Genomic DNA, 19,162 nt, shown 5'->3' on the forward strand with positions numbered 1-19,162 from the left:
AAAAACTGCTAAAAAATCCTTGAAAATGCTTACCACTGCCACACAGCACACACAGCCAGTAAATGAACATATTCCTCCCTGGCTTTAGCACTGCTAACGAGGTTGCATTTACATTACATGAACTTCTTCAGCTGTTCTTACATACCAGCCAGTACTTTATATGCCTTTCAATATCCTGATTGCTTCTGCCAGAGAGAAGGGGTGAGGGCTAAACATCACTTAGGTGTTTCTGACAATTTTAGCCACTGATAGAATATGCAGAGATTTCACACTTAGAGAAAAAGAAACATTTTTAAATGACAGCTGCTGATGTGTCTTAGAAGATTGAAATAGCAAAAACAGTTTCAGAGGAAGTATCTCTGGGGATCAGGTAAAGACACAGACTTAATAGCACCTTGTAAGTCCTATAGCTGTTTCTTGCAAGTTTTCATAGAAAAGGCTGCAGTTTATTTTCATTCTTCTTTATTAATATACACTGTAACTGAAATCCTGTTTGATAGATGTGATAAAAACATCCTTTAAAATACTATGTCCCTCAGAATCATAGTTGCTCAAAAAGAATTACTGAATCTAGATATTCTAGGTCACTCTACCTACCAATTTCAGTCAAGACATGACCTTTGTTTGTTTGGATTTTGGAAAACCTAAGGAATCTGTACTCAACACTGAAAAAATTGAATGAATAGAACAGAATTAACCAGGTCAGGAAAGACCTTTGAGATCATCAAGTCCAACCTATCACCCAACACCATCTTATCAACTAAACCACGGCACCAAATCCAAGCCAGGGCTGACAGCTTGGCCAGGAGTTTGCTGTGGGGGACGGTGTCAAAGGCCTTGCTGAGGTCCAGGCAGACTACATCCACAGCCTGCCCTACATCCACCAGGCAGTCACCTGATCATAGAAGGAGATCAGGTTGGTCAGGCAGGACCTGCCCTTCCTAAATCCATGCTGACTGGGCCTGATCCCTTGACCATCCTCCAAGTGTTGTGTGATTGCACTCAAGATGACCTGTTCCATAATCTTGCCTGGTACTGAGGTCAGGCTGACAGGCCTGTAATTCCCTGGCTTGTCCAACCGGCCCTTCTTGTGGATGGGCACCACGCTGGCCAGCTTCCAGTCTTCTGGGACCTCTCCAGTGAGCCAGGACTGCTGAAAAATGACAGAAAGTGGCTTGGCAGCTCATCTGCCAGCTCTCTCAGCACCCTAGGATGGATCCCATCTGGTCCCATGGACTTGTGGGGATCCAAGTGGCTAGGCAGGTCTCTAACTACTTCCTCCTGACTCCAACTGCCAGCTCAGGAGGCCAGTTGTCTGGAAGACAACCTATCCTCCTATTAAAAATTGAGGCAAAGAAGGTGTTAAGTACCTCTGCCTTCTCCTCAACTTTAGTTACAGTACTCCCCTCCACTAAGGAGTGGAGGTTGTCCTTGCCCCTCCTCTTGCCATTAATATATTTGTAAAAGGATTTTTTGTTGGAAGTCTGAGAGAAAAATTAATACAGAATGTAAACCTAGCAGAATGTTGAAACAAGGCACAGATGAAAAGTGAAAAAATGATATATGAAAACTTTCAGTTATTAATTATAAGAACCTGCAAATCAGTCTGTACACTGGGTTACTCTAACAATACAAAGTCCCCCAAGAGAGTTTCTTTAATGCAGAAATTATGTGAAAGCAAAAGAACCAAAAAATGTATGGCCTGTATGTATGACACACACCTCCTATGTTCCAGTATCAAGTTAATTCTGCACTATGGTACAATTCTTATGGTCCCAAATCAGTTTTAGAAATATTTCTTTCAAAAATTCTGCAAAGAAGCACTTAGTTTTTCACTTATTTAGAATGTCTCCTTGGTGTTGGTAAATGCTTTCTAAATTCAGACAACTTTGGAACATTGAAAATTACCATCTATCAGATATGCCAAAGAATTTAACCCAAAATCATAATTTGTAAAAATCTTAGAGTATGTTTAATCTAAAAGATGGCTAGTGTTCATCTTTAATTCCTCTCTAAAAAGGGGTAGTATACTTTGTTGGTCTCCCACTAAGAGATAAGAACTGACCTGACCATCACAAATGGATGGCTGCAAGCCTGTTTCTTGGGTTTTGTCCATCTATTTGGCTGTACTGGGGGACAAAGTGGAGAAGGAAACAATAATCTCAACAACCATAGTACCTCATAGTAGCTGGAAAGGTTGGCAATGAAATTACAAGGAAAGCAATTTCCCAAAGCAATGTGTCTTGGGTATGCTTTAGCATAGCAATTTGCTTTCATCACCGAATTTGAATAAGGAGGCACTTCTCAGGATGCAAGCATTTGTGAAAATCTGGAACTCTTCTTTGAAGCACAGAGTGATCTTCCTTTGATAATAATTGCTGTAAGCCTTTCCATTTGATTTTCATATTGTTTTCCATTGTGTTTGACTGTTACTTTGCATTGATAAACTACTGTTGCCCCAGGATACTTTTGCAAATAAGCTGAGAGTCTCAAAGGTTTTAATTATCCTAGCTAAATAAAAGTTACTAGTACTTCTGCTACTTGATGGGAATTCTAATAAGTATCAAGTCTATGAACTATTTGTAAAGATCAAGTTTAATCATGCTCTGTAAATTGCATCTTTATGATGCACCCTACTGCCATTAAATCAGGTTCACATGTGAGCTTCAAGTATTTAAAGGATTTGTGGAAATCATTCAGCCACCTAGCCAGTCAGTGTACCTCACCTCACAGCCCAGCAGGTACCATTAAATATGATGACAAAGCTTCCAACACCTATGTACACTTTTAAAAGAATCACCACTCCCATACATTCCCCCAGAGCAGCTGTGGTATGGTGTGAATTGTAAAAATGTAACCAATTATCATTTTTTTTTCTTGGCATTAATTTTTCAGTTGATGTAACAACAAAATTAAGAGCAAGCAAGCAGTGTCTCCTCACTTAAACCCTTGCTTCTTGTCCAGAAAAGTGAGGAAATGGTTAAACATGCCTGGTAGTCAGAACCCTACAGCTGATTTCCCGGTGTGCTCTACAGCTCTGCACAGAACTATTTTTGTATTTGAATATCATTTGAATTGCCTGTGTCTAACTAAATGTTAGTCATGCTGGTTAAATGAAGGGTCATACTCCTGAGTAACACAAATAATTCTCCAGTGGAAATGCCAGGTGTGTTGTAGGTATCTAGGTTACCATGTTAATTATAATTTTGTAATCATTATCTTGTGCATAAAATTTTAAATCGAACCTGTTGGAAGCTCACTTTTGTGTCCCTCAAAATACAGGCTAAAGAATGATGGATCCTATATAGATTTTAAGAACTCTCTTGCACTTAGAGTTGCACCATTTTTCTTGTTCAACAGCCTGGTTTCCTAGAGCAGAAGTGACTTATACTTGGAAGGACTCTACCCCCATCTTCAACAGAACACTAATAATGCAATACATCATTTTTTATTAATCCTTTTGTTATGAGTGTAATGCCTTAGGTGGTAGATAAGGTAGATTTGTCACAGGAAAATGAGACTGTCTGCACTGGAAACACAGACTATTATTTTTGTTCTGGTTTTGCAATTACAATATAGACATCATGACAAGTCTGCTTGGCCTAGCCACCACCCAAAAACCAGCACTTGTGATTCTGTCCTAATAGGTACTTTCTTGTCTTCTTGTTTTGTACGTGCCATTGGCACTGCAACCTGCTGTGCTGATTTGAAACCCAGATAAACCCCTGGATTCTCCTAAATATATGCAAAGAGTCTGCATCACAAGCAGAAAGCCACATGAATGATAACTCGCCAGCTGTAAAGGGCCTCTATATGAATAGCAACCTACTGTGTTACATACAAGCTATGCCAGAAAAATCCCATTTTCTGGTGAATGAATAATAATCTTGCAAATACAATGTGATTTCAGATTATTTGCTTCTATTGGTTTTAGATCACATTGGAAAGAACACTGTAAATGGAGAGGGACATCACTACTGTTGGTTATTATTTTCATCCTCTGTGATGCCAGATGTTGTTCAACAGGCATATACAGCACAAAGGATGTTTATACTGCTCTCTAAACAAAAAGAGAAGAGAGAGAAATTGTTTTCACTTGCTTGACTTGCTTGTAATTAGACGTTTCAAAGACAGGCCTCAGTAACCCTGAGCCTGTTATTGAGCTATTACTCATCGCTGTGCAATCAAAAGATTGTATCCTAGCTCTTCGCTCATATAGGCTCATATGATTTTTTTATTAGTATTATAAATGCAGAAGTCAACTTACCTGACAAGTGAAAGCTATTGGGTCAGCCACTTTCTTGAAAATGTGCTCAATCTCCTCTAGTGCAGTATAGTACTCAATCCGTGCTGTGGTCTTAATGACTCCTCCACAGTAGACATTTACATATACAGGGCCAGCAGGAAAATCTTATAAAACATAAATCAGTACAGTAGCTGAAAATATTTTGCATTCCTAGACCAGAGGAACTGGATCTGCATTTTAGAGATGATTCAGTGTAGTCAGTTTTTTATCCAGGTCTCTCAATCTAGCATTAAAAAGCTGAACAAAGAAAATACATATCTGTAAATCTGTATTAAACAAAAGCTATTGTATGGTTTCACGTTAGAAAGGAGATGAGAACAGTATGCTTCAAATTTCCAGCTTCCTTTTGACAGATTGATGGCCTATAATCAGCTCCCTTATGCCTACAAATTAAGGAAAAGATCATATATTACAAATAGTGGAATTGATGTTCAGCCTCTGAAATAGTTTTTCTTCGTTTCAGGCAAGGTTCTCAAAACTAGGCTGCAGAAATTGCAGTGTAATTACTTCCATTCCAGTTGTTTACCTAGTAAAAGCAAAGGAAACAGGCATTTGTGCAGTCTGTTACTTAAGTAGGACTTGTTCTGTGTATGCAGCATGAGCCTTATTTATGAGCACATTTTATAATTCATTAGTATTCACTGTGCCAGGCATCCTGCTGTACCCAGTTCTAAACATTCTAACTCTGCCCACAGACGGCTAATAAAAATGAGCAACCCTGAAAAACACAGAGGAGCAACAGGGCCAAAGAAACTAAATTAATAGAGCATCTCCTTAAATCATTTAAAGGGTAACTAACTGCTTAAAGGCTTTTAAAAAAGACAACTAAACAACCAACAAAACACAATAAAAAACCCCCAAAACCCAACTTCAAAAAAAAACCTAACCCCAAAATCCAAATAAACAAACAAAACCCCAAACAAAACACACACACACAACAACAACTAACAAAATCCACCCTTCAAACAACCCAACTTTTTTTTTTCTTATAACATCAGATCAACTGGACACTTATTAAAAAAGGGTACTCATAAACTTCCGACTTTTGAAACTTGAATTTGAAATGTGGAAAGATAAATCAATCATCTTTTGAAAGAGAAAACTACCTATGGAGAGAAGCCCTAAATACAAATTATGTAAGAAAATAAACTAAAGTTCAGCTGCAGCTCTCTGGCAAAGTTTCATACTGTTCAATTTACTATTCCTAATTTATTTCTTCATCCACTCTAGAAGCCTTCCTGTAATCAACAACGTTCTCAAAGAGTAATTCTGGTAGAACCTTTCAAAATCTGCAAATAAGGATTTCAGCTTCCCTTCTCTATATCCAGTTACTGATCTGTTTCTTGTTGCTCATGTACTTTCCAGTCAGTTCTCCAAAAACATTTCTGCACCACCACAGTGATAAAGAATTCTCAGGCCATATGTGGTCATTTTATCAGGACAGGGTTCCGAATGAAAATCGGGCCAAGAGTTACCCAAGTAGCTCCAGTGAGCCACGACTGAACACCACATCCTATCTGTATTTATAATTCTTCTTACCTAATGTTGTACTGCAATGGTTTGAGAATAAACTTATCTAAGTTCCTTTTGGAATTTACAAAATGCAGCTTCTCTGAATACTCAGGTGAAAAAAAAATTATTAACTCACACTAGGTGAGTGGGACACAGGCGCCTTAAATCTGCACAGATAGCCTACAAAACTATTGGCAACTAGTTAAGGATGGAGCAGTTAAAAGCAACCACCAGAGGTGAGCTATACAGTGAAACGCTATGGATGTGAACAAAGAAAAGAAAGTATTTCCTGGGCTGGTAAGAATTGCAGAGAGAAGTATCACCAGATTTACTGCATTAAGTATAAAATAAAACATTTTGTTAAAAGAGTATTGAGAAAAGGGTATTAGCTTTGCATCTTATGGCAGCAATGTTGAAGAATCTTAATTTGTGACTAATCAATGACGTTTGAAGACTGCCACCTGCCACTTAATCACACAAACCCAAACTAATAGAAGCTAGGTTTCCATACATCACAAAGGCCCTTGTTTCTCAGCATTATTAATAAATATTCTGTGAGCAAAACCTGTGCACAGGAAACACCTAAGAAATAGGGGGAAGTGAAAATACTTATCAGAAAAAGTGCAGGGAGTCCAACATTTTCTGTTTATTCAGAGGTAGAGAATGTTTTCCTTACCTAAGGCTTTCACATACTTGACCCTCTTACTCCAAGAGGCTGGCTGTAGCCTAGTTTGTTGATTATCTGCTATGAATTCAATTTCTAGGGTTTCATCATCTATTTCATTTCTCAACAAAATGAATATTTCACCAGGGTTCTATAAAATTAAAATATGTTCCCATTAGTCCTTCAGAAACTTATGCTGAAAGCATAAAAGGCAAATGAAAACACAAGTTGGCAGAAAAGTTCCTTTACCAACAGCTTCATATGAAAAATCACAGTATCAAAACATGATGCTGTCTCATTGTTATCCTTTAGCATTTTATTGATATAAATGACACAATTAATGTAGCATTTTTTCACATTAGCTAAGAGTATTTTTAAATGGTGTTTCAAAAGCATATGTAGGTAAATTGTTTAATTTTGTTAAGTCCATTTTACTAGACATTCAGCCTAGTAAGAACCTCAGATTCTTGAGATTCACTTGAACTCTTACAGTGAACTGACAGTCAAGACGGAAGCAGCAGGTAATGTGAGACAATAGCCCTCTACTGCCTCCTGAACCAGAGGGAATATTACTCCCTTAGATCTGTATTGATCCCAATCATGAGATGATGTGTTAAGCTATCTCTGAATGACAGATAGCAAGCAAAATCCATGGCATTCCATGTGCACCACAACCTCCATATCGGCCTGTGGCCATCACATAAAGGAACACCGTGCTGTACTTTCTCTGTTTATATTCTCATTTATCTGTCTGAAAACAAACAGATATGAATGTTTGTGTCCATCAGATATGAGTGCAGATATGCATGTAAAAATATTTCTGATCTAGCTAAACCCCAAAGTATATGCTCATACAAGCATTTGTTGTGTAACTCATGGCATGGGCACATATGCATGTACTCATCATGGAATCTTACTAACAGACAACCCATATGTCTCAAGCAGTGCCTGACTACATGCTCCCTCTAAACTACAAGGCCCACATAACTGCAGTATATCTACCCAAGCTGTCAAATAACTCTAACAGAGTTAAAATCCCTCAAAGGCTGTCTCAAAACCATTTTATTTGCAAATAATTTAGCTGCAGTGTGGATGTGACACAAAGGCAAAATAAATCCCACTGCAGTCTCGGTGCACTGTCACTTTAGCCCCTTATCTCCTATTTGTTTTCAAAACTGTTACATCATTAATGAGACTGCAGCAGGAAGAAGAGAACAACACCAAATGTTATCCCAAAGATTTTAGCACTCAAAAGCCTTACCTCACGTGATATTCTTCCCGGCAGCACCAATATCGACTGCTTGTTAGTTTCCAATGTTTCAGAAAATACCTCTGTTTTGAAACTGAGGTCTGTTTTTCCTGATGCTCCCCTGACATCTGGTAAGTTAACATCTGAGCTAGGCTTGTGATCTGAAATAAATAATGCAGAATAAAGACATTGTTAATAATCCCAGATCAACAAAACATGGTGATGATGTGGTCTCCAACACAGTACTCATATGGCATTTGGAGTTACATTAAGGGCACTGTGTGAAAGCCTGGCAACAATCCTATTCATGTGGTGGCTTTCCCCTTTGATAAAGGGCTTGTCTCTGAAGTTCTGATCCTGCAGGCTCTGCTCATAGGGTTCTTCTTACTAAAGTCAAAAGGGACATTGGGTCTCAGAAGAACAAACTCTCATACACTGGGATAAAAGGGGATTGTTACCACTTTTGCTTTCCCTATATGTAAGCAAGGATATGCTATGTGTTTGCAACATCAGTTCATCTGTCTACAGGATTTATATGAGGACAGTGATACCTGTGACCAGCTAACTATGACAGTAGACAGATTTCTTTGACACTGTTCTGGTTTGTGTCATCACAGAACCAACTGTACTTAGTGATTTTACTCTTCAGCTGAGTCTCCTCTGAGTAACCACACTTCCTGAAATTAATGGCATATTTTCACTGACAGTGTCTGCTTCCTGCAGCAGTAAAGCTCCATGCTTCTAGTTTGCACCAAGGATTGGTGTTCAGGCCAAGGTGACTGCTAAGTCTTGTGTACCACACAGGGGGTGCAATGTAAAAGGCTGCACCTGCAGGGAGGAGCAAACAGGACAGGTGTCCCTAAAGTGACCAATGAGGTATCCATTCCATACACATCATATTCAGCATAAGGCTGAGGGATCATGAGGCTCTTTTTCTTCTTCAGTGGCCAGTGTCCAAGGAGGACTCTCTCTATTGTGCCTTCAAACCTGATCCATGAGTCCCAGGATCCGTCTGCTGAGTCCAGCTCCCATCTGCCACTGGGTCCAGTCTGGAACTTCTGCCACAGCATCAGTGGTGATGGTGACTAATTGTCACAGGGCCAGTTGTTAGAGGGGTTGAGTTCAATATTGGTTTTCTATGTATTTTATTATAATTATTTTCATTAAATTAGTTTTAGTTTTCTTTTCCAATCCATTAGTCTTGTCCTTACTCCCTTTCTTTTGTCCTTTGGGAGGGAAGAGGGGTTCACAGAGAGCATCTCTCACTAGTTTAGTGGTCAGCCCAGCCCTAACCCTTGACAGATGCAGACTCCATAGACTTTGCTTTCCTTCATGGACAAACAATGGACTGAAGGCATACTTTTTTTTGTACAGGATACTCTGGGTTTGGAAGTGCTACATCACTCACACAGATAGCTTGCAAGCAGGTTCTTTTCTCTTTTGCTGTACCAGTAAAGGCCCAAGAGCCACAACAAATCCTTCACCAAATAAAAGAATTCTAATGAGGAAATAGAAAAGAACTGACAACTGCATCTGCAGAGCTCTGACCAAGCCTGTGTTTTAGAAAAGCTATTCTTCACACTTCTCAGCTGGATCATTACGACTCCTTCCCAGACACTCTATTACCTTGTACAAAATGCTCTTGCCACCCATCTCAAAGGACTGCAGCAGCTCTTCATCACACAGAATTACCCAGCATATTGCAGGCACCTAGTTAGATTAATGGTATCATTCCAAGCAGCTCAGAGTTAAAAAGTCTTGACTGGCTGGTGAGAAAATATTCTGAGAGACATCAACAGTATCTTGTACTACTGTAAATTATGGAACACTCATAGTCAATTACATTCAAGGACACCAATAACTTTTCAGGCACATCTTTTCCTCTTAAATGGACATAGAATATTAATATAAATTAGTGTTGGGCAGAATACAGCACACCAGCACTTTGGCTTTGCTCAGGCAAGTACCACAGCCATCTGGAGATTCTTCCAACAGTTCCCAAGTGACTGAGGTATAGAAACCACACAGTGCTCCTGCGTGGCAGAGAACTCTTTCCATCCAGCATCAGTACCGGTAATTTACAACTACTTTTCTCACTTGCTTGCCTCTATTTCCCCAGTATGTACCACTTTGTCTGATACAGCATGTTCCCTTTCCTTACCAACCTTGTGTCCTGGGTTAAGGCCCATTCTGAAAACAAAGGGGGGAGGGCTTGCGGGGGTGCTTTGCCCTCCCTGCAGGGATTTTTCCCCCTGGGAAGCTGAGTCTGCTCCACTCCCCCCTCCCTGCTCAGCTAGGGTATAAAAAGCAGGGCATTGCAGCTATTAGCTCTCCTTTTGGCTCCTGCCTCTCCTGGATGAGAGCTACTGCAGCTGCCCTCCTGTTCCTCTGCCATGTGGTCGGGCCTGATCCTTCTCCCTGCTGCCTCCATGCCTCTTCAGAGAGAGACTGGTTTTGTATTCTTCTTCTTTGTCCTTCTCCCATCCATCCTCGTTCCTTGCCCTTGTGAACCTTACTGTTATTGTTATATATATATTGTTTAAAGAACACTCTTCACCTCTCTACTTCCAAGCCAACTCCAAATTATTGTTTGGTGGATTTGCTCCTTCCTTTTTTTCTTTTTCCCTCTCTGTTGGGAGGGAGGAGGGGGGAGTGGGGGAGAGGTTCTCAGCCTTGCCCCCATCTGAGCTCTTAACTCCTAGTTAAGGCTTAAGCCACCACACCTTGCCTTGCTTAAGAAGTCACAGATATACATAATTCTTCCCCCCTGTCCCCATCCCCCGGAATGTGCTCTTACTGTGAGAGACCTGAGAAAATGAAAAAAACAAAGAAACAAAAAACCCCCAAAACCACAGCCACAACAAACCCACAGTCACCCCAAACAAACAAAATAAAACAAGGTCATCAAGTCCAGTTGTTAGCCCAGCACTGTCAAATCACCAGCAAATCATGTTCTTCAGCAGCAAATCTACAGATGTTTTAGATACTTCCAGGGATGGTGACTCCACCACTTCCATGGGCAGCCTGTTCCAGTTCTTTACAATCCTTTTAGTCAAGAGATTTTTAATAATAATAATAAACCAGGTTGGAAGAGACCTTCAAGATCATTGTGTCCAACCCATCAACCAATCCAACCCACCTAAACAACTAACCCATGGCACCAAGCACCCCATCAAGTTTCCTCCTGAACACCTCCAGTGATGGTGACTCCACCACCTCCCCGGGCAGCCCATTCCAATGTGCAATCACTCTCTCTGTATAGAACTTCTTCCTAACATCCAACCTAAACCTCGCCTGGTGCAGCCTGAGACTGTGTCCTCTTGTTCTGGTACTGGCTGCCTGGGAGAAGAGACCAACATCTGTCTGTCTACAACTTCCCTTCAGGTAGTTGTAGAGAGCAATAAGGTTTCCCCTGAGTCTCCTCCTCTCCAGGCTAAGCAACCCCAGCTCCCTCAGCCTCTCTTCATAGGGCTTGTGTTCCAAACCCCTCACCAATTTGTTGGCCTTCTCTGGACACGTTCCAGCAACTCAACATCCTTCCTAAACTGAGGGGCCCAGAACTGGACAGATCTTATTTTTATAAGATCCAACCTCAACTTCCCCTGGGGCTTATATTTAAGTACACAGAATTTGCTTCAGAATTCAACTCATATGAAGTGTATGTTGCTTCTGATTTATTTTTTTTCTGCCACTCTAGGCAAAGGAGTCTTGCAAAGACAAAAAACATTTCATCATCAGACTGACAAAATGAAGGATCAAATAACAAATCTGGTAGGTGCTGATTTCTCAGCTGTCAGCTTTCTGTCAGTGATCATTCCTTAAGGATCTTGTGGGTGCCTTCTCATCTATGTGAAGTTCATGACAGCTTCACTTCTACAGTCTATGCTTATCAAAGATGACAGTAGTTACTTCCACCTTTTAATGTTCACAATAATCCATCTGCTGAGAAGGTCAATGCTAATGCTAACAAGCTGGTTTAAATTAGGATTTTTCCTCTCACATTAATTGTATTTTAATTGTTTTCTACAATTACAAGACTTCAACCAGTCAGTACAGCCCTAGATTTTACACAAATAACTAAGAAATATGGTTCTCACGCCAAATACTTGGCTGTTTAAGAGAATGAGGGATTCCCCTGCTGACTTGAAAGTGGTTAGACCTCTTTCAGGTCTATCTGACAATCAATGGAAGCCATGAACAGCAGCCCAGGAATAGTAGAGTTCTATATTATTACTGCTATATATTTAATAACCAAACTCCTGAGCCACTCCAAAGCCAGCACACAGATGTCTACCAGCAGCTGCACAGCATCTTTCCTAGAATGTGGAATGCAAAGCAACCACAAGAAGTGTTATCTGTGAATGCTGAACAACCAATATAGCAGAGATTAAGGAAGCCTTGCCTTGGTGGCATTAACTAAAACAATGTAGCTCATACACAGTTTTCATACTACAGTAATGTGATTCTAGTTGCTCAAAAGGAGCAATGTAAATGCTGGGTAGAAGGTGTTGCCTGATGAACACTTACATTTTAGACACCGTCACTGTGAATCCTCTTTGTAGTCTTTGCTTTTAACCTGAAAGCAATGGCTAGGGAGCTCACCTAATTGCCAAGGCTTTCAGAAAAAAATGAGCATTTAACAAGATTTTAAAACTGTAGGTGAAGATCAGCTTAAAAGGAACATAAAGGGAACATCATTATAATGCTGGAATATCTAAGAGAGAGAGGATTTATTAAAGGTTATTTGTTGCTTGGTGAATGTGTTAACATTTTATATAATGGTGACCTATCCATGAGGTTCTTCAAATGCAGTAGTAACCATTAAAATAATGGGTGAGCAAAACCAGATCCTTTCTTGTAGGATCGAAGTGTAAGAAATTATTAAGTGTATCTAATGATGCTTAGACAGCACTATGAGCCAGAAGCTCAAAAGAAAGGAAAATCCATGACAATCTTCCCTTGAGTATTCAGGGCAGTCCTTTTGGGAATGAATGTCTGTTATAGAGGGTAATGCTCCATTTCCCATCAGGGTATTTTTGTTGGCTTACTTTGGACAAATAACTGCTGCTGCTGGTCACATTAAAATGACTGATCTTAAATTTAAGTTCATATTTAAATAACAAAATTACACACATTTACTGTAACAGTTATTCATTAACTGGGCACAGTGCTGATGTTGTTAATCCCACTTCAGCGTTCTCTTTTTAATTCATTTCACTTCAAAACATCAATTTAGTACATTTTACACAAAAACCTTTTGGAATGCATTATTGCTTTCAATTTAACATTTCAAACTGAATTAATGAAATTACTTTGAAACTGCATTCCTTCACATAAACGGAGACATTTTAATGAGGCTCCTCTAGTTTCTTGTGGATTCAAAAATTAATTCCTCACTATGGCTTCTGAACAACAGTCAGGCCACATCCAACCCCCTCCCTGTCCCCACATTCTCCCTTTTTCAAATATTCTTTAGCTATCCCTATTGCAGTCTACAGGAGGATCATAAATTGTCTCTGTCTTTGATTACTTGGGACTTGCTACATGCTTTGAGTCAACAACGTATGTGACAGATTTGGGGTATTAAAAATAGCAGAAAATATAAACTTATGAAAGATTCATGTGTTTTCTAAGGCTACCCATGGAATGAATCTCACAGCCAAAATTTAATTTGTTTTACAAAAGGACAATACCTGCTACGTTGAGAAATTTGAGTTCTTCCTCAATTCTTGCTAAAGCAATGCTAGCTGAAAAACTGAAATTGCTTCACAAAAAAGGGCCTCATTTATCCCTAGATGAGACAATGTATATGAGGATGAGAAATATCAGGATAGGTAGTTGACATGAAGGGAAAAGTAAGCAAGAACGTGGGCAATTTGCCACAGGAAAGACAACATTGAGTGTTCCAGTGTCAAAGATTAAAATAAGGAGGATTAAGGGAAGAGGCTACACTCAGCAGATCATTTCAGTGCAGGAGTCATCCCATGTAATATGGTAGGACCAGTCCCCAACACAATGAAAGGTAAAGCAGAGTCACCAATTCACAGAATCACCAAGGTTGGAAGAGACCTCAAAGATCATCAAGTCCAACCTGTCACCACAGACCTCATGACTACACCATGGCACCAAGTGCCATGTCTAATCTCCTCTTCAACACCTCCAGGGACGGTGACTCCACCACCTCCCTGGGCAGCACATTCCAAGGGCAAATGACTCTCTCGGAGAAGAACTTTCTCCTCACCTCCAGCCTAAACTTCCCCTGGTGCAGCTTGAGGCTATGTCCTCTTGTTCTGGTGCTGGTTGCTTGAGAGAAGAGACCAACCCCTTCCTGGCTACAACCTCCCTTCAGGTAGCTGTAGACAGCAATAAGGTCTCCCCTGAGCCTCCTCTTCTCCAGGCTAAACAATCCCAGCTCCCTCAGCCTCTCCTCACAGGGCTGTGCTCAAGGCCTCTCCCCAGCCTCGTTGCCCTTCTCTGGACACGTTCAAGAGTCTCAATGTCCTTCTTAAACTGAGGGGCCCACAACTGGACACAGGACTCAAGGTGTGGCCTTACCAGTGCTGAGTACAGGTGCACAATGACTTTCCTGCTACTGCTGGCCACACTATTCTTGATATAGGCCAGGATGCCATTGGCCTTCTTGGCCACCTGGGCACACTGCTGGCTCGTGTTTAGGCAGCTGTCAACCAGTACCCCCAGGTCCCTTTCTGTTTGGCAGCTCTCCAGCCACTCTGACCCCAGCCTGTAGCACTGCATGGGGTTGTTGTAGCCAAAGTACAGCACCTAGCACTTGGATTTGTTGAATGCCATCCTGTTGGACTCTGCCCATCTGTCCAGTTGGTCTCACTGGATCCTGTAAGGTCTAACTGAAAAGGTGCTTGTATATAAGTGACTTCTTTGGAATTCAAAAGCTTTAAGAAGTCATACATATGAGGGTGCTTTGCAGAAATATGGATGAAAGTAGAACCATACAAAAAGCAAAGACAAAGCAAACCAAAACCCAAACCCAAACAAGAAAACAAAAACTAACCCCCCCCAAACCCCTCACACACAAAAATGAACAAACCAACCCACCTAAAAAAAACCAAAAACAACCCAAAGAAACCACAACTCAAATTAATCTTCTGTAATATGGAAAAATCAGGAAATAAAATTTATGTAGATCATATTGTTCCTGAAATGCACCCTAAGTTTATCACAGATGCTTATGGAAGGAAATCCTCTTGAAGTATGGGTATTTGTAAATGCTGCATGAACTCAGTAAAAAGTTGGCTGGAAAGGCAGCCTCATAGTGCATAAATTGCTCTATAAATGACTTGAGAAAGGCTGTGAGAAAAGTGGAGGCAGCAAACCTCCACCACATTGGGCTTCATTCGGCAACCCCATTCTCCTCAGCATGAACATGGGATTTATTCATTTTTACCATCAGCCCTTTCTAAGATGTGATTTCAAAGCAAATCTCCTTTTCTGCTCTGTTGAAAAAAGGTTTTCTTTTACTGATGATAGAGGGCCTAGGAACAAAACTGTTTCTAAAAGTCATATAAAATTATTAAGCACATACTCAAACTTATAAACATCTAACTTAATTCTTAATTCCCTTCATTTACTTTCTATCATGTATAAATTCCAGACCAAAGTAAACATATTCATTATTGAACAAGCTTTAAATAATGTTTCTCTCTATGCTGAATCATCTCTTTTGCAAATACACTGAGAGTTAACTTTGTTTTTCTCAAAAGCATTCTCAGTCCCAGTTTCTCCTGCATGGCTGAGCTCCTCTGTCAAAACCAGCAGCTTTCTGCAAGTTGGCCTATTTTGCCCACATCTCAGGAATGTTTCTATTGCTTTATCTATGGTGAACAATTTTTCTTGCAAATAAGCATCAAACTGACAGTTCCTTTAAACACTCTGAGGAACAGTTTTTGCATTTTTGAATATTTGGAGCTGGTGTTTATGTCATCTTTGCAAAAGATGGTGCTGCAATTTTCATTCAGGTCTTTTTCTCTCCCCGAACTGAGCAATTCCTGGAACTCTCCCACACCTATTGTTTTATGCATTACTCTGTGTGTGTAGGCATAAACAGAGTTAATCATGAAGGTGCATACCCACCTGTTCCTGTGTTATCACAACAATTTACCACTCTGATATAACTGTAGCCTAATGGAATCATCATAAAAGCATCTAAACATGATAAAAAAGTCTTCTGTGTGTAGCCATACTGGATCTGACAGCAAACCCAAAAAATCCTTCAAGTAAACCCAGCAAAAAGCCAATTCACCAGGAATTTATCAATAATCTTTAAGAAACAATTTGCATGAAACAGTAGCATTTCTTTACATATCTACTTTCAAATGATTTTAACCATATATTCAGATGCAGTCTAAGGCTATGACAACTAACTTGTTCCTCTAACTGGTCTTGACTTGGAAGAAATATTTCACTTAAGCTCAGCAATCAGTGCTTTGGTTAGGATGCATTTAGGCTGAGGCTTTTTGGGATCAAGTTTGTCTTTTACTATATATTAATTCACATTATTATTATTTTTACTGCAGTCAAATCTATGATTTTCAGCTGCAGCAGTCACAGTAATAATGTGACCACTCTGATGAGCTTTAGGCACATAGTAAGACTGTCCCAAAGAGTTTCTAAACTATTAGACAGACTGATTAGTCTGGAAATAATAACCACCTGCCTGAGGTCATTTAGGTGGCAAGCAGAACAGCTGATGGAGCCCAAGCCTGTTATTTCCAGTTTCTACAATCTGCATTCTTCATCCTGCCTCTTCTCTTGGGAAAAGCAAACTGAAGTCTGGCCCTGTGTGTGTACCAGCAGCCTAATGTTTCATTTAGGAATCCATCTATCCTCTCCAGAGTTACTGGAGTTCTATCACAGTAAGAACACTTAGGGATTTTTGCTCCATTTCTCTGTGGTATCAGCACACAAATATCTCACCTGTATTTCAGTGAAGGATTACACAGCACTAAAAATTGCCCAAAATCTGAGATGTGATTTACAACAACAGAGGCAGGTTACCCTCCTGCTATTGACTCAAACTACCACTGAAGACAAAAGCACTGACAGTAGTGGCATCCAGGGTCGTGAACAGACCTCCAAAACTTGTTTGCCTGACAGAGCCCTATAGAGCCCTAAGGAGCCCTATGGAGTCTATATTACTCTGTGGAGCCTGTAGGGCCTTATAGAGTCCTATGGAGCCTATAAAGCGCTATGGAGTTCTATTAAGCCTATGGACCCTATAAAGCCCATAGAGCTATATGGAACCAATAGAGCCATATGGAGCCCTATGGAGCCTATAGAGCCCTATTGAGCAATATGGAGCTCTACAGAGCCTATAGAGCCCTCTGCAGCCTACAGAGCGCTATGGAGTGCTATGAAGCCTACAGAGCCCTATGGACCCTCTTAAACCTGTAGAGCTCTATGGAGCCTACCAAGCCCTATAGAGCCCTATGGAGCCTATAGGGGCCTTACGGGGCCTATAGAGCCCTTTGGAGCCTACAGAGCCATCTGGAGCCCTCTGAAGCCCTAGGGACCTTGAAGAGCCTTACAAAGCCCTACGGATCCCTATGGAGCCAACAGAGTCCTCTGTAGCCTACAGAGCCCTATGAATCCCTATGGAGTCAACAGAGCTCTATGGAGCCTATAGCAGCTTCCTCACTGTTCCAAAGGGGCTAGCTGTAGCTGTCTAGTAGCTCTGTTATCTCAAAATTACAATGTAAGCCTCTTGTAACTGGCATGGCAGAAGCTGCACACTGTGCTTGGACACAGAAGTGGCATGTGGCTACATTTGGAATGAAATACATACCAAAAAACCCAGCTAGAGAGGAGTAGTTTAGAATCAAGTCATACCTCAGGGAAACATACCTAGTAGACAGGTCAAAATCTCAGATTTCAGGATGAATAGAGGCTTACATTTTTGCACCTATCAGCCTCAAGGAACTCCTTGTGAACAGACAAACTGAAAAGTGCTTTAACAACTGCATTAGGAGAGGCTGGGGGACAGACACTGAGAACCTTTGCCCTGCTCGAAGTACAGGATCTGTATCATTAATAGTATCCAAAAGTTTACTGACACAAGACAATATACTCCACCTTACAGCAAATTTTAACTCAGTCTGGTAATTGAGTTATCTTGGACTTCAGCAGCTCATTTATCAAATGTCCAAGTCCAAGTATGACAGTGGAGCTCCAGTGCCTAACCAAGTCTCTCATCAATGCCTGGATGAAATTTTGATGTTGCTCTTGATCTGTAAAGTTCCAAATTCCATAAGACTTGCCGGTCAAAGAGACCACGTCTCCCTATGCCATGCTGCCACAGTTGCTGTCAGCAGAAAGGCTCATGCCAGACATGTTGGGTATTAAAGAAAAAAAAGAAAGGAGTGAGTTGTCAGCAAGACTGATGCACTAGGGGACAGGCTGCTTTGCAGTTTACTTCTACCTTTAGTTTGAAACAGCGAAAATCTATTGACCCTTAAAGCAGTCTACAAGGTACACTGCTTTCTCAGGAACACAATTAAGAGTGGTATTTTTAGACACATATGAAAACCATGCTTGCTTTCTAACTCCTGATTATTTGCCTTTTGTTAGGCTTATGAATAGGAAAGTAATCTGAGGTCTTTATCTTCAAAGACACTGTCCTTTAATCTAAAGCCTAGATCCCAGAATAGACACATTTTACCAAAATAAGATTGCAGATAGCATTATAGGAAAGAATATTATAGCAGAGGTGCTCTGATAGCTCTTCTTTATCTGCAGAAGGGATGCCATCTATTTTGCTACAAAGTTCTGGCCTTTCTCCAGTTTTCTTTGATACAGGGCACATGTAGCACAGTGTGGACATGTATGTTAGTTTGATGAGACCTCTGAGCAGGACCACAAGATGTCTGCTGCTGAACTTAGTAAGCGGATGGCTATTAGACTTCAGAATCCTCTTTTTGTGCTGTGCTTGCACATCCCTAATTGATTCAGCTAATTAGTGCTAGGATGCCATGTCATGGTAAATGTTCAAAAAAGACAAAGCTGTTTGACAGAATGGGAGCTGCCTTTTCTGAAGCTGAATGTGACCTAAAGGGTAGTATCTAAAGCTGAGGTTGGCTGTTTTGCAAGGAAAATAATGAATGCAATTCCACAATAAGGCATTTACTGTTTATCTATGTGGTTACAAGGCTGTACTCCCAGATCCCAGTAAGATTGCCTCACTTCTCCACCCTTACTACAAATGATAAATAACGATTCTTAGAGGAGCAGAACATTTCCTTCAGAATCACAAGGGAGTTCCTCAAAACACAGCTTTCTAGTAATAACAATAAGTCTATGTTTCTTATAAAGAAATGGAAAATAAAGTAACACATAACAATTATAAAGAGCAAAAGATCTGATTTGCTCACTTTTCATCTCCAGGAAATTAGTCCTCATA

At 40.4% G+C, this 19,162-nt stretch overlaps 1 protein-coding gene across 1 annotated transcript in view; it reads right to left on the reverse strand.

Moving 5' to 3' along the window:
- The window catches only part of BANK1 (B cell scaffold protein with ankyrin repeats 1), a gene marked incomplete at its 5' end in the record, with an annotated part of 126,426 nt that overhangs the window by 96,837 nt on the left and 10,427 nt on the right, over positions 1–19,162 (reverse strand). Inside the window, 4 exons of the mRNA XM_054172946.1 lie at positions 4,106–4,108; positions 4,268–4,410; positions 6,495–6,633; positions 7,744–7,892. Of these exons, the coding sequence (XP_054028921.1) occupies positions 4,106–4,108; positions 4,268–4,410; positions 6,495–6,633; positions 7,744–7,892 (434 nt within the window). The remainder of the gene's footprint in view (positions 1–4,105; positions 4,109–4,267; positions 4,411–6,494; positions 6,634–7,743; positions 7,893–19,162) is intronic.

This window comes from Dryobates pubescens, chromosome 1, assembly GCF_014839835.1.
Source record: "Dryobates pubescens isolate bDryPub1 chromosome 1, bDryPub1.pri, whole genome shotgun sequence".
NCBI lineage: Eukaryota > Metazoa > Chordata > Aves > Piciformes > Picidae > Dryobates > Dryobates pubescens.